This window comes from Myotis davidii, unplaced genomic scaffold, assembly GCF_000327345.1.
Source record: "Myotis davidii unplaced genomic scaffold, ASM32734v1 scaffold575, whole genome shotgun sequence".
NCBI lineage: Eukaryota > Metazoa > Chordata > Mammalia > Chiroptera > Vespertilionidae > Myotis > Myotis davidii.
In genome coordinates, this window is record NW_006290306.1 from 2,571,151 (window position 1) to 2,586,249 (window position 15,099).

General features: G+C 55.8%; 3 protein-coding genes across 4 annotated transcripts in view; all 3 read left to right on the forward strand.

Moving 5' to 3' along the window:
• LOC102760924 (striated muscle preferentially expressed protein kinase) overlaps positions 1-3,777 on the forward strand; it is a 42,017-nt gene extending 38,240 nt beyond the window's left edge. The window contains exons 35-40 of the mRNA XM_006763441.2: positions 1-174; positions 633-872; positions 954-1,177; positions 1,999-2,074; positions 2,255-2,404; positions 2,734-3,777. Of these exons, the coding sequence (XP_006763504.1) occupies positions 1-174; positions 633-872; positions 954-1,177; positions 1,999-2,074; positions 2,255-2,404; positions 2,734-2,926 (1,057 nt within the window). The 3' untranslated portion in view covers positions 2,927-3,777. The remainder of the gene's footprint in view (positions 175-632; positions 873-953; positions 1,178-1,998; positions 2,075-2,254; positions 2,405-2,733) is intronic.
• Positions 3,778-3,867: 90 nt separating this feature from the next.
• Positions 3,868-8,097, forward strand: LOC102768242 (CAVP-target protein). Of its 2 annotated transcripts, none has more exons than XM_006763376.2 (5): positions 3,868-4,439; positions 6,150-6,277; positions 6,612-6,919; positions 7,539-7,680; positions 7,864-8,097. In XM_006763376.2, the coding sequence occupies exons 1-5, from the start codon at positions 4,437-4,439 to the stop codon at positions 8,000-8,002; spliced, it is 720 nt and encodes a 239-aa protein (XP_006763439.1). In that variant the 5' UTR covers positions 3,868-4,436; the 3' UTR covers positions 8,003-8,097. The 2 variants fall into 2 exon arrangements, with proteins under 2 accessions (XP_006763439.1, XP_015419145.1); XM_015563659.1 differs by lacking the exon at positions 3,868-4,439 and adding an exon at positions 5,866-6,021.
• Positions 8,098-8,650: 553 nt separating this feature from the next.
• The window catches only part of GMPPA (GDP-mannose pyrophosphorylase A), a 7,742-nt gene continuing 1,293 nt past the window's right edge, over positions 8,651-15,099 (forward strand). The window contains exons 1-9 of the mRNA XM_006763442.2: positions 8,651-8,851; positions 9,562-9,616; positions 9,705-9,802; positions 10,918-11,021; positions 11,272-11,458; positions 11,802-11,861; positions 13,688-13,818; positions 14,835-14,969; positions 15,074-15,093. Coding sequence (XP_006763505.1) covers positions 8,816-8,851; positions 9,562-9,616; positions 9,705-9,802; positions 10,918-11,021; positions 11,272-11,458; positions 11,802-11,861; positions 13,688-13,818; positions 14,835-14,969; positions 15,074-15,093 — 826 coding nt within the window. The 5' untranslated portion in view covers positions 8,651-8,815. The remainder of the gene's footprint in view (positions 8,852-9,561; positions 9,617-9,704; positions 9,803-10,917; positions 11,022-11,271; positions 11,459-11,801; positions 11,862-13,687; positions 13,819-14,834; positions 14,970-15,073; positions 15,094-15,099) is intronic.

Consider the following 15,099-nt stretch of genomic DNA (forward strand, 5'->3'; position numbering starts at 1 on the left):
CGCCCCCGAGCCCCCTCCTGAGTCCACCAAAGTAACTGTTCAGACCCTCAGTTCAGCCAAGGAGATGACCAGCTCCCCTGGCGTCAGTCCCCGCAGCTCTCCTGGGCCGGAGGGCACCTCTCTTCGGCAGGGCCCCCCTCAGAAACCCTACACCTTCCTGGAGGAGAAGGCCAGGCAAGCAGAGGGGAGGGACGGAGAGGGGAGGGGGGAGTGGGCGGACCGAAGGGGACACAGGAATTCAGAGGAAAAACCGGACTGCCCACCCAGCTTGGAGAAGGTGCTGAGGTCTGGGTCATCAGCACTGTTGAGCTCCAATTTTCTCTGGGCCACACACTGTGCTAAGCTCTGTAGCCATATGACCCCATTTCATCTTCATCACTTGGAGAGGAAGCCACTGCATTGTTATCATCACCCATTTCACAGATGGGAATACTGAGGTTAGAGAGGTTATGGGATTTGCCTAAGGTACAGAGTCACTGAAGGGCAGAACTGGGACTTGAACCCAGATTTCTAAGATTAAACCCCGGAGCCCACACTTGGGTCCCTGCTCGCCAAACCCCAGTCCCCTTAGCCTTCACAATGGTGGTGTCCCCCGCTTTCCTCTAAGCCTGTGGTGTCCCCTTAACACATAGGGGGCGCTTTGGTGTAGTGCGTGCATGCCGGGAGAATGCCACCGGGCGGACGTTTGTGGCCAAGATCGTGCCCTATGCAGCTGAGGGCAAGCGGCGAGTCCTGCAGGAGTATGAAGTGTTGCGAACGCTGCACCACGAGCGGCTCATGTCCCTGCATGAGGCCTACATCACCCCACGTTACCTTGTGCTCATCGCTGAGAGCTGTGGCAACCGGGAGCTCCTCTGTGGGCTCAGTGACAGGTAGCTGGGCATTCCGGGGGAGAGGGAATGAGAGCAGAGGAAGCTGGGCTGAGAGATCACCTGTCTTCCCTGGACCGCCAGGTTCCGATATTCAGAGGATGATGTGGCCACCTATGTGGTGCAGCTGCTCCAAGGCCTGGACTACCTCCACGGCCGGCACGTGCTGCACCTGGACATCAAGCCAGACAACCTGCTGCTGGCCTCTGACAACGCCCTCAAGATCGTGGACTTCGGCAGTGCCCAGCCCTACAACCCCCAGGCCCTGCGGCCCCTTGGCCACCGCACGGGCACACTGGAGTTCATGGGTGAGGGCACCACGCCAGCCAGGGTGGGGGGTTGGGGTACTGCCAATGGGACAGCAGCCATAGTTTCCCCCACTTCACCCACATATATGCCATTTATTGGGTGCTTACTGGATGCAAGAAATGAACAAAGTCCTTTCTATGTTTTTTTGTTTTTTGCCCCCAGTGTATCTTCACAATAGCGCTGGAGATTGGCATAACATTACTTCCATTTTACAGATGAGGAAACAGAGGCAGAGTGAGGCTATTTGTCCCATTTAAGACAGTTTCCAAAGGTGGAGCCAGGATTTGATAAAGCTGAAAAGATAGGAGAACCAATATTAATTTATATAAGTAAGGGAAACCAGCTCCACTTAGCTACCTGCTAAATACTTTATGTTCATTATCTGTATCCTTTAGATTTATTCTGGAAGCCACACTTTACAAATGAGGAAATTGGATCGCCAGACGGGTTTAATACATTGCCCAGGGTCCTATAGCTAGAAGGGGCAGGCCTGGGATTGTAGCCAGCCAGGCCGATTCAAAGGCTCTTCATCTTTGTGCTGGCCACATTCATTGTGAATGGGCACTCCACCTTGGAGCTGACCCGAGGGAGCCAGTGACCCTGGTTCCCAGCAACTCCGGGGTTCTGGTGACCACACCATTCAGAGCCTGGGCTGATTCCTCAGGTGCCCACAGCTCCCCTGGAGGCCACCCCCACTTCCACCCTGCCTGCTGCTCTGGTCAGACCCACCTCAGGGTGGTGGCCTCAGGGGCCTCCCCAGCCTTTTCCTGCTTCCCTGCCACCAGGAAACTGGTTCAACTTGGCCTCTGTCTCCTGTCAGCTCCTGAGATGGTGAAGGGAGACCCCATCGGCTCCGCCACAGACATCTGGGGTGCGGGGGTGCTCACTTACATCATGTGAGTGCCCCGGACCCACCTTCTGCCCACGGTCTTCCCCCTCCCCAGCACGTGTGTACCCAGGTGCCAGTAGCCCTGTCCCTGAGTGCTGTGCCCCTGAGGACCCCCATACTAATGTCTCCCTGGACCTGTGAGTTCACCCTCTGTTCACATGTCTCAACTGAACTGTCTCCACCACAGGCTCAGTGGACACTCTCCGTTCTATGAGCCAGACCCCCAGGAAACAGAGGCTCGTATTGTGGGGGGCCGCTTTGATGCCTTCCAGTTGTACCCCAACACCTCCCAAAGCGCCACCCTCTTCTTGCGAAAGGTCCTCTCAGTACACCCCTGGTGAGTGGGCCCTACACCTGCCAACCCCCCAGTATTACCTCCTTGGCCTCGGACTGCCCTGGTCTAGCCCATGCCCTGGTCTAACGCCTCCCCTGCCCTCGGTAATACACTGTTGCTACTACTACTAAGTGGTTGTCCTACCCACCATTTAAGACCTATGACACAAGCAGAATCACTGTCCCCATTCCAGAGACTGGGAAACTGAGAGTTGCCCAGAGTCACTCACTAGGGGTAAATCCAGGCATGGGACTCAGCTATCTGGGAGGACAGAGCCCAGCCCTGCTCTAGGCTGTCCCTCCAGGCTCACCATTCCTGGCTGGGCCTGGCAGGAGCCGGCCCTCTCTGCAGGACTGCCTGGCCCACCCGTGGCTGCAGGACGCTTACCTGATGAAGCTGCGCCGCCAGACGCTCACCTTCACCACCAACCGGCTCAAGGAGTTCCTGGGTGAGCAGCGGCGGCGCAGGGCCGAGGCCGCCACCCGTCACAAGGTGCTGCTCCGCTCCTACCCAGGCAGCTCCTAGTGGCTCGGACCACAGCCTGGCCCCGGGATTCCACTCGGGGCTCCCGCGGATGCTGCGGGACATTCCAGGGCCCACGCTGAACTGGGTGGACTCAGGGCTTCGGACACCACCAGCAGAAAAATCCAGCCGGGCTGTTACCTCATGGACCTGTGGGGACAGAGGCCCCGGTTTCGGGGGCTTCGGCCAGTGCCACCAGGCCAGAGCCAGAGAGCCGGAGCCTCACTGGCCGGGCTGGGTGGAGTTGGAAGCAGGAAGAAGGGCAAGAACAGAATGGGGAAGTGCGAGGAAGGGGTGGGAGACTGTAGGAAGGTTCTGGGAATGGGGGACAGTGCATCCAGGGGAAAGGAACCCAGGAGGGTGTGAGTGGAAAAGGAAGGAGCCCAGGGGGTCAAGGCCATGGGCTGGGAGTGCCAGTGAAGCAGGGACAGGACATGGGATAGTGACAGGGTGCCAGAGGCAGCGTGTGAGAGAGGGCAGCAAGATAGGGGAGGGAGAGGAGAGAGGACTCAGGTGGGGATGGGATGGGCCAGCTGCCAGCATCCCATTGAAGAATTGTGGAGGGCTGGAGGCAGGAGGCAGTGGTCACTCAACCCAGTGCTCTCCTGTTGCACTCCAGTGAGTGCAGCTCTGGGCTCTGTGTTGGCCCAAGGATGTCCCCACTGGCCCTCCATGGCCTTTGCCCTTCTTCCCATTCATATTTATTTATTTATTGACTTTTATGAAGTTTTCCTTCCACCCAATCCTAATTGCTCATGTTGTCCTGACCATCCCCCTCCACCCAAGCCATCCAGCTGTCTGTGCAGCTGTCTGTCTGTCTGTCACAAGGGAAATAAAAATAGCAAGCAGCAGGACCTATGTGTGATCTATGGGGAGAGATGGCTGGGGAGCAAGGTGCTGTGACAGGAGTATTCCAGCTTCTCTGGGCCAGTGAGAGCCCAGGTATACCAGCCAGCACCTTCAGATGTCCTCCTCCCTCCCTGGCCCTCCTGGCCCCTTATCTCTCCCTTATTCCTAGAGGGAAGGGAGACTTCAGTCTGCTTTTCCCTCTGACATTTCTGGAATCCTGGCGAGACCCTGAATCCTCACCACAACCCTCTAACCACACTCTGGTGGTCCCCACCTTTTCTCACATGTTCCATCATCACACCTTGGAAGATGCCAGGCTCTGAAATGGACCGGCCCACACCCCAATCCTGGCTCAGCCTTCTTTCTGCAGTGCTTCCCAGCTCTGGTCCTGGTGCCCCAAGCAGAGGGAATTTTATCATGATGCGAGCAGGTGGTGTGAAGAGCTGCACAGGAGCCCAGGACAGGCCCACCCCCCATGCTCTCAGTGTCAGACCACAAATCAGCTGTGAGTTCTCTGGGCAGTGTGTCTGCTGTGATGATGCTACAGACGAGCATTTTCCTAGACCCCAGGGACACCCAGACTGGACCTTCTGATCCCCATGGCAAGCTGCTGTGAAGTCTGCTGGGGGTGAAGGCACCTCGACTCTGGCTGCAGTGCCACAGAATGGTTAGTGGGTTCTAGCACTGAGGTGGGGAGAGAAGGGAGCCAGTTCTCCTGGGGTCCAAAGGGACTGTCCTCCCCGCTTCACCCCTTGAAAACCCTGTTCTTGACAAAGTGACAAGAATAAAGTTGCCACCATGAGCAGAGAGCTGGTGCTGGTGTGTTGCTGATCTAGGTTGAGGGCCCCTTGGCTGGAGCCCAAACAATGTCATCCCAGCCCAGCCTCTCTGGCTTCTCAGAACCTGAGGGAAAAGGCAATACCTGTCATCATAAAACAGCAGTTAAAGCAGCTGGAAGGGACCAGAGAGACATCTTTTAGCTCACCTGTCATTTTAGCGATGAAGATATACAGTTTGCCTGTGAGAATCTGTAATCCCCTACTCACTGCAAGTGTTTTCATATAAAAATGAGGTGCCTGAACTCATATCTTGATAAATGGTAAAATTCCTCTCCCGTCCCCCTTCTGATCTTGAACTCCCTTCCCATCTCCATTGGAAATGGCATATGAACTGCTTGTTCCAAACCCGGAGGAGCAAAGGTAATTTATATCAGCAGAGCGGTGTCAAAATTGCTCTGATCAAAAGGTGACAGTGCTCCATACCCGGGTGGGCAGTTGCCGTAAATGGAAGCAATGCTCTGCCTGGCAGGCTGGACACCAGGCATGTCCCATCACCTCTGGTGCCCCTAAACATCAGCTTTGCCCCATAATGGGCCTGGGCCCCCCCCAAAGTTGCTGAGTCAGTATTAGTGCCAATCTCCAGGGACAGTGCAGCCCATACCATATCACATGGAGGAGAGTGCCTGGAGATGGGGGTGGCAGGAAGGGATGCTGTTCTTAAACATCTTTACGGTCCTCTCTAGGTTTATCTCCGTTTACCGCCAGGGGGCACAGTGCGGAAATGACAACCCTAGACTCTGGGGTGGGGGTGGGGGTGAGGCGCTTTCGGATTGGTCCGGACAGCCACGTGGCCCTCTCATAATTGGCTGGATGGACAGTTAAGTCCGCCACTTCTCTGGCTTCATTCAAGAAACCCTCCTCCGCCACCCCTCTCCCCCTCCCGCCCCCAGCCAACACCTGCACCCCTTAACTTACAGTATCTCAGGAAGGGCACATTGTCCCATTGTCCAGGGACCGACTGAGTGTTAAGTTGCCCCCCACAGGAGTTGAATCTCCTGTCGGCGTGGAGCCCGCCTGGTTCTCCCCGGAGTGGGATGGTACCCCTGGCCTTGGAAGGAGATGAGGCCTTGTCCAGCTGTCCAGCTGTCCAGGCGCTGACGCCCGGTGCACCCCAGAGCCGCTCGAGTTTCCCCCCACCCCACCCCCCTAGGCCTATTCTAGCGACTGAGCCAGCATCGCAGGCATCCTCGGGCTAAATAAGGAGCCTGCTTGGGTCAAGGGGCGGGAGCTGGGGTCCCGGGGGGCTTGGGGTAACCACGCCAAACAAGGCAAGGAGGGGAGCGATGTATAAAACCAGGGCCCAGGGCTGAGCACCTGCCCGCGCCCCTACTGTGCCATCGGAAGGGTTTCGCACCGCCTGCTGCCCACCTAGTTCACTCAGGTCCCGAAGTCGACGCCCCCACCCCCACGGTGAGTCCGATCCTCAGACCAGCTCTAGCCACTTCCATCCCGGGGACGTTTTGAATCCGAAGGGCAAAGGCTGAAGGTCGCAGTCTCTGTGTCAGCCTAGACCCCCGTGTTTGTTTTCCGCTGCCCAGATGTCCAAAGCGGCTCCCGCCAAAAAGCCGGCGGCCACGGCCCCGCCTCCGGGATGTAGCCTGGACATCAACGACCCCCAGGTCCAGAAAGCGGCCATTCGTATCCAGGCCTCTTACCGGGGCCACAGGTAAGGGGGTAGCCCTAGCGCCTCTGAGGGAAGGGAGCTGAAACCGCAGAGTCCGCATTCCGCATTGGGGAAGGGCGGTCCTGAGCACAGGGCCAGGGACTGCCAAGGCCACTGGGTTTGGGGGGAGCAGCTGCTGAGGTGTGGCAGGAGGCCGACAAGAGCAGGTCATTTCATCGGGGTAATGATTCAGGAGCGGCCCCTCCCCCGCACCTCCCGTGCTTACGGGTCTAGTCGGCCGAGGGGGCGGGCAGGGGACTGTGTGCGGGCGGACAGGGCTGCGGGAGGGTGCGAACGGTGTCTGGGAGCTCTGGGCCCTGCCCCTGCCCGCGAGCAGGTCCCGGAAGGAGCTGCGGGAGACCGGGCCGCCGCGCGTGCTGGAACCGCTGAAGGACGTGGTGCTGATCGAGGGCAGCGCGGCCAAGCTGACTTGCCGCATTTCGGCTTTCCCGGACCCATTCATCCGCTGGAGCAAGGACGGCAAGGAGCTGCGCGACGGGCCCAAGTATCGCTACATCTTCGAGGACCCTGACGTAGTCGCGTTGGTGGTGCGCGATGGCGAGCTGGCGGACCTCGGCCAGTACAGCATCAACGTAACCAACCCCTTCGGCCAGTGCTCCGACTCGGCGCGCATCCTCGTGGAAGGTGCGCACGCCCCGCGTGCAATGCCGCGGAGCAGAGCAGCATCGCCGTCTGCAGCCGGGGTCAGCCACGCGTTTATCCTCGGGCCTAGCTGAGTCCGGATGGGGATGTGGCCAGCCCAGCCCCTGGCACAGCCTGAGGCACAGAGTAGGGCGCAGAGCCGCAGGGCGTGTGTAGTCTCTTCTACCTTGGGATCCCATCCCACCCAGGCTAACAAGTCCGGCATGGGTTTCAACCACTCGACTTCAGAGCTCCAAGGGCACCGCGATCCAGGGGGGAAGCTAGGGTTAGAGAGAGCCCTGATCTTCTGGCTCCCAACCCAGGGCAATCTCCACTATCCAGAGCTGTCTCCAAGGCACCCCGAGAGGTGTGAGCATTCCTGGGCTTTCACCCATAGTATCTCTTCTTATCCTCCATTCAACCCTACGAAGTAGGAGGGGCAGGGATTCATCTCGTTCAACAGCTGAGTTGCTGAAGCCCCCAAGAGGCTAAAGACGTGCCCAAGGTCACGCTGAGAGTTCAAATCCATCTCGTATTTAGGGCCGGGTAATAGTTGGGAGGGTGATGTCCCGCCTCACCTTTAGGTCCCTCACCGGGTCGCACTCCCTTTCCCTTTCTCTAGTCCCGGCGAAAATTCAAAAGGGACCGGACAACACCAAGGCGCGCAAAGGCACCACCGTGACGCTGACTGCGGCGATCATGGGCGAGCCTGCGCCCAACGTGGGCTGGACCAAGGACGGCAAGGACATCGAGGAGGATGACAGGCGAGGGCGGGGAGCGGCTGCAAAGGCAGGGCCTGGCGCTGGAGCCTGGGCCGGGTGGGGCCCAGAAAACCCGCGGGAGTGGGACGAGGGAGGGGAACCGGGAGGCAAAGAACAGCGCTGGCTAAGAAGCCGGGCCCGGGAAGCCCGTAAACTGACACGCGGCCCCGCCCCCTCCCCCCGCAGGGTTTACTTCGAGATCGGCAGCACCAACACAACGCTGACCATCCGCCGGGCCACCCCGCAGGACAGCGGCAAGTACGAGGTGTACGTGGAGAACAGTCTGGGCATGGACCAGAGCTTCGCTCGCGTGGACGTGGCCTGAAAAGGACCCTCGGAACTTTCGCTCTGTCTCCACGCCTTGGGGTGGGTGGGACTAACAACCCCCTTCTTCTTGCTTAATAAAGCTGCTCTCTCGGACCCTCCGCGTCTGTTCTCCTCTTATGAATCGCCATTTCCACTCCCCGGTACCCACACACCGAAGTCACACTGTTGGGGGCAGAGAGAAGTTTGGAGAGTGCCTAGTCCAGCGTCTGTATTCACAGACAGTAAATCTGAGCGAGATCGGCTTCTCTCACGGTGGAAAGCTGTTTCACTGCCCAGCAGGAGGGCAGAGGCGTCTACGACTCCTTCTTTTCTTTTGTAACCTTCAAGCCTCACCCTTTCGTGGGGGGGATTTGCGCGCTGCCCACGTCCGTTTCAAGGGTGACCACACCCCACTCTCCTCTGCAGGCTCGCTTCCCCTGTGACCTACTTTCTCTACTTGAACTACTACCCCCGGGCCCATTCCCAGACGGCTCGCGATCCTAACCCTGGCTCCCGCCTCTGCTTCTCATTTCGACCTCCCCTTCAATCCCTTGGCCACGCCTCCTTGTTCTCCCACAAATTCCACCCCTTTCTCTGTGGGAACGAGGGAGGAACTTCAGAACTACAATTCCCGGCAGGCCCTGCGAAGTTCTCGCGAGTGGCGAGAAGACACGTGCGCGGAAGCAGCCAGCGGTAGCGGGCGGCAGAGCTGGCGTAAAGGGGACTGGGGGTAAAGAGATCCGATGGAGGGGTGGCGAAAGGGGGAGAGGGCCGGGCACGGCCCCTAGACGAAGGGCGGCGCGGAGGTCCGGGCTGGCTCTCCGCACGGCGGATGCAGTCCTGGTCCCACAAGCCCTGGATATGCGAGGTTAGGGTTTATTAGTCAGTTGTGGGGTTCAGAGGGTCAGCAATCAGTCCTCCGAACCCAAAGATTCGGCACTTGTCAGTCTTGGGACACAGGCGATTGGCATGTTGTGATTGGGATGCTAAGGGAACCTGTCTTTTTGATTCAGGGATCATCACCCTAGAGGTTAATTTTAGGATTTAGGTTCAGCATAGAAAGGGGTTTTGCCAGGGGTTGGAGTTGTCAAATGTAGATCAGTGTTAGTTTAATATTTAAAGTGGACTCTTGGGACTGTAGTGAAGTATGTGGGGCTCACTCGGGATTTGGGGTTCAATATCAGGATTCACTGTTGGGATGCAGGGCTTAACATCTAGAGTGAGGGTGGACCAATTTGGGAATCCGTGGTTTGGGGGTTTGGTTTTTGAAGGTTTGGGGTGTGAGAGGGAGGTCTATTGCTGAGCTTTCAGCCAGAAGGAAGTCTGTTAGGGATGAGATTGCGAGGTGTGGATTTCCGAATTTGGGAGGAATCACTGTGAGGTTTGAGGCTGGCTGGATTTGGGTTGGGATTTGAGATGTGTGAGGTGGGGTGCCCAGGGAGGGACTAGATTGAATTTATATCCCGGGAGGGCTCAGTGTTGCTATTTTGGGTTTAGGGTTTGGTTGGGATATGAGTGGGGTTCCAGGATTGGGGTGTGAGATCTGAGCCTAACTTTCCTTTGCTATTTGAGGTCTAGGTTGCAATTGCCGTCATGCTTAAAGCTGTGATCCTGATTGGAGGCCCTCAAAAGGGTGAGGAGCCAGGGGAATGTCGGGAGGTGGTTGAGCTGGAGTGGCTGGGGAGCAGAAAACAAAAATATGCTTCTTTCTCCTCTCTCAGGGACTCGCTTCAGGCCTTTGTCTTTTGAGGTGCCCAAACCCCTGTTTCCAGTGGCAGGGGTCCCTATGATCCAGCACCACATTGAGGCCTGTGCCCAGGTAATCCTGTAGGCTCCCCTCTCCCACCTCCATTCATCTCCTTCATGCTGTATTTCCCCCTTTACCAACCATGACCTCTTCCCACCAGGCATAACTCCAGGGACCACCATTTACCAATGACACTATGAATCACCTCCCTCCACCATCACCACACCACCAGTTGTGCAATGCGGTTGTCATGCGTCTCCTCCTAATCCAGCTTCTTGTCTGGCTTCTTCTTGCTCATATTTCACTACTATGGATTGTGAGATTAGGCAGGAATCCTAGAGACAACTTAAAGCCGTCGCATGAGAAACCTTAATGATAACAAAGCACAGAATCATACTACCCTTGCTCACTATGGAGCTAATTCCTTTATTGCTTTTGGTATTGGGACTGGCAAGGTTGATTTGAGTCCAGTCTCTGCCTGCTAAAAGGAATTAAGCAAATTTCTCACCCTTTCTCAGCCATGGTTTCCTTATTTGTAAAGCGGGGCTGATTAGACCTACTTTGTGGGGTTGCAAAGCTTAGAGATGATGTTTGTAAAGTAATTAGTACAATGTAGACACTTGATAAATGGTATCCTTAACCTCATGCTGATCTTAAGCTCAGATTGACAGATAATAAATATGGGGGAAATGAATGGATTATCCTATAATGCAGTTTGATAGGCAAACTCCTAGGGTGAACCCCACTTCAGATTGGGGGGGGGAAATAATCTATGATAATAAAAGCATAATATGCTAATTAGACTGGACGTCCTTCCAGACAGCCTTCTGGATGAAGCTGGGGCTGTGAGGGAAGCCCGGGTCCCGGGTGCCAGAGGGAAGCTGGTGGTGGCAGCCGGAGGAAGGAAGGCCTACTCTTGCATGAATTTCGTGCATCGGGCCTCTAGTAGAATAATAAAGGATTAAAGGACTCTAACTTTGAGAGTCTTTTAATTAAGGGAAATAGACTCTAACTTTGTCATTGTCCAGAGGAGAAATCGGACCGGCATGGTAAAATGAATGCCCAAGGCCACAGTTGAGACTGAACATGTGATTTCTGGATTTTGGGCCAGTACCAGGGATTTCTCCCTCCCATAATTCCCTCCTATCAGATGCTGTTCTTCTCTCAACCTCTTCCCTTGACCTCAGGTTCCTGGGATGCAGGAGATTCTGCTCATTGGCTTCTACCAACCTGACGAGCCACTTACCCGGTTCCTAGAAGCTGCACAACAAGAGTTTAACCTTCCAGTCAGGTGTTTGTGCGCATGTGCTGTGTAGGGGTGGGGGAGCAATGCCCTAAGCATCTGAGTTCTCAGGAGTGGGTTGAGCCAGCAGGGCCAGAAGTCACCCACACACTAGGAGGTTTCTGAATTCCTGTATATATTGAGTTTTTCTGTGGGGCTTGGGCAGGCATATCCTGGGAACAGGAGGGGTCAGTGCCCAGGTTCATGGTATCTGACTCCTCTGATCTCACTGAGCTGGCTCTGGGGTCCCTGGGGACAGGTACCTGCAGGAATTTGCGCCTCTGGGCACAGGAGGTGGTCTCTACCACTTCCGGGATCAGATCCTGGCTGGGGGCCCTGAGGCCTTCTTCGTGCTCAACGCTGATGTTTGCTCCGACTTCCCCTTGAGCGCTATGTTGGCTGCCCACAGACACCAGCCTCACCCTTTCTTGCTCCTGGGCACCACGGTGAGGCGGGCAGGAGGGTGTCGAGAGGGTGATCCAGAGAGGTTCCTGGGATGCAGGGTGTTGGGAGGCAGGGCCAGAACAGGGAGTTGGAGTGGGAATGGAGGTCAGGAGGGGTAGGTGCTAGAAACCCCAGCAGTAATGGAGGTGGTGGTGGAGAGAGACCTTGAGCCCTTTAGCTGCTCAGAAGTAGAGGGGGGAGGGCAGCTGTCAGTTGTCACCCCATCTGAAGACTTGTCAGTGGCAGAGCTACGTGCCAGGTGCTATAGGAGAGGGAAAGCACGAGAGAGAAAACAGACCTTGCTGCCCTGGATCAGGCAGGTCACTCCCTTGTTGTGTCTGTCAGGCTAACAGGACACAGTCCCTCAACTATGGCTGCATCGTAGAGAATCCACAGACGCATGAGGTAAGAGCAGAGAGGAGGCTGGCTGGGTGCCTATTCTGTGTATCGTCATTCTCCCACTCTTCAGCCTCTAGAGCAGCGGTTCTCAGCCTCTGGGTCGCGACCCCTTTGGGGGTCGAACGACCCTTTCACAGGGGTCGCCTAAGACCATCGGAAAACACATATATAATTACATATTGTTTTTGTGATTAATCACTAGGCTTTAATTATGTTCAATTTGTAACAATGAAAATACATCCTGCATACCAGATATTTACATGAATTTACATGACGATTCATAACAGTAGCAAAATTACGGTTATGAGGCAGCAACGAAAATAATTTTATGGTTGGGGGTCACCACAACATGAAGATCTGTATTAAAGGGTCGCGGCATTAGGAGGGTTGAGAACCACTGCTCTAGAGAATGCTGGAATGCTATGGGGTGGGCCCCAATCTTGTCCAACAGGTGTGGCACACCCTCAGTTGTTCCCTTCTATCTCTTTAAGAAAGATTAGGAAGAGGTAATAGATAAATGCCATGGGTGTGGTGCTCCAATAGATATATGCATAGGTTGCTATGGCAACACAAAAAGGGCCCCTACCCAGCCTATCTGGGTGGGGGTGGGGAGGGCTCCCTGGAGGAGGTGAGCTCTAAACTGAGTTAAATTTGTCAGCATGAAGGAGACAGGAAGGCATTGCAGGTAGAGGGAATGATACATGCAAAGACATGGAGGCAGGAAACAGCATAGTGCCTCCAGAATTATGGAGGTGGGAGCATAATTAGCAAGGCGGGCGTGGGGCTGGGGATCTCTGTCCTTGTCTCTGAAACTCCCTGCTCTGGAGCCTCACTGACTTTCATACACCCCTTTTGTCTGTTCAAGTTTTAGTATTAAAAATACATATGTGGCCGAAACCGGTTTGGCTCAGTGGATAGAGCATTGGCCTGCGGACCGAAAGGTCCCGGGGTTGATTCCGGTCAAGGGCATGTACCTGGGTTGCGGACTGTTTGCTGTTTACAGTGATTATAAGACAGTAGAAGCCCGGTGCATGAAAATTCATGCACAGTAGGGGGCGGGGGGTCCCTCAGCCCAGCCTGTGCCCTCTCACAGTCCAGGAGCCCTCAGGGGGATATCCGACTGACAGCTTAAGCTGTCATCTCCAGCCATGAGCCCAGCTTCTAGCTGAGCACACTGACCACCAGGGGGCAGCTCCTGTGTTAAGTGTCTGCCCCCTGGTGGTCAGTGTATGTCATAGCGACCAGTCATTCTGCTGTTTGGTTGATTTGCATATTAGCCTTTTATTATATAGGATATTTACACATGCACAGAGTTTTGTGTTAGGCATTAACGAGGTGTGAAAGAAACAGCCAGAAAGACACAACCCTGCCTCTCAGGAGCCCTCATTCTGGGGGAGACATCAAAAACCAACCATTGCAGAGGACACAAGTGCCACTATGGGTGGGTGAGGGGTGGCCGGAGAACAGGAGTGCCCAGAGCTGAGAAGCTGACTCTGGGGCAGACAAGAGTGTCCTTAGAGAGGGAGTGACGATGTCAACTCGGTTTTTGAAATCAAAGTCTTCCAGACAAAGAGTTGGTTAAGAGCATTCCAAAAGACACCGGCATGCCGTGGCATGGAGTTGTGTCCTGGAACCACTGGGAGGTAGGGAGGATCAGGAGGGAGAAGGCAGACAGTTTGGACTTAACTTGAAGGTGGAGTTGAAGGGCAGTGACAAGATATGCTCTGCATTTTAGGAAGACTCCCGTGGCAACAGGAGGACTGGCCATTTGGAGGGTCTTAGGGGATGGTGGCCATGGCCCCTCTGCTGACCCCAGCCTGCTCTGTCCTCAGGTTCTGCACTATGTGGAGAAACCCAGCACGTTTGTTAGTGACATCATCAACTGCGGCATCTACCTCTTTTCCCCGGAAGCCCTGAAGCCCCTTCGGGATGTCTTCCAGCGTAATCAGCAGAATGGGCGACTGTGAGGCAGACCCCATGGCCCTGTAACCCCAAGTACCCTGAGTCACAGCCCCCCTGCCCCAGGCTCTGCTGGCTCCATCTCAGCCAGCTCATCTTCCTCCTCCCTTCCCCCTTCCTCTTGTCATCTCCAGCCAATCCTCTCCAGTTCCTCCCCTTCTAACCTCATTCTGTCCCTCTTCTTTATCCATCCCAGTTCCTCCTCTGTCACCACCTGCCCACTCCCCTTCTGGTCCATTTCTCTCAAGCCCTGAGTGTCCCAGAGATGTCTTTCAGAACAGACGGTAACACACACACTTGGGCGCACATATGTTTGGGTGCAGGCATGCGTGTGTGCACGTGTGCATGCACACGCACACACACACACTCTCAGGCTGAGGAGGCTCCCTTTGGAGTATAGTACCCCAAAGGGAGCTATGCTCACCACAAACCACAATCCCAGGGTGGTCCTCCTAGGCCTGGGAACGGTTCCCTTCTCTGGCTCCCCTGCCTTCATCCCTTCTCATGCCTCATTCCCTCATAGCCATCTTTTCACTCCCACTCTTATCTCTGCTTCTCTCTCCATCTCTCCGGCCTCTTTGTTTCTGCTGAATTGGCATCTCTACCATCTCTCTCTCCCTCTTTTTCTGTGACTGTCTCTGCCCTCACCAGCTGCCTTCCTCTGGGGTGAGTCTGTCTGTGTTTCATTCCATCCAATGAGAGGGAGGGACCGGAGGTGGGGTTTAGAGGGGTGGATGGGAGGAGGATGGGATAATTGGGGGAAGCCAAGTCTGGTTGAACTCCTTCTGGACTTGGGGCAGGATGGGCAGCAGGTCTATGCCTGGGGCTCCCCTGGGATAATCCCCAGCTGGGAGAGTGAGGGGCTGAGTGGTGGGCGAGCCTCCTGGGATGTGAGCATCCTTGGGAGAGGCCTTGCAAGGTAATGGGGTTCCCTCCGATTCCCCTTCCTGAGAGACTGTATTGGCCACCCAGTTGGGCTCAGTTGGGGAACTGATGTCAGCGTCCTGTCCCCTCTACCAGGGAGGACTCCTCAGGCCTGTGGCGGGGGGCAGGCACCATCCGCCTGGAGCAGGACGTGTTCTCAGCCCTGGCTGGGCAGGGCCAGATCTACGTGCACCTTAATGACGGTATCTGGAGCCAGATCAAGTCTGCAGGGTATGGGAGAGGCCTCTGATGGGGTGTCTGGGGGTTGAGACTTTAGGACAGTGGGCACAGGCCCTGCTAGCCCCTGAGCCCCTGCTCTACTTTGTGGCCCCCAGCTCGGCCCTCTCTGCCTCCCGCCTCT

Excerpts from the sequence above, each read along its gene's own strand:
- LOC102768242 (XM_006763376.2), top strand. Across the intron at positions 6,920-7,538 it reads GGCGCGCATCCTCGTGGAAG|TCCCGGCGAAAATTCAAAAG; the intron begins GTGCGCACGCCC and ends CCCTTTCTCTAG. Across the intron at positions 7,681-7,863 it reads GACATCGAGGAGGATGACAG|GGTTTACTTCGAGATCGGCA; the intron begins GCGAGGGCGGGG and ends CTCCCCCCGCAG.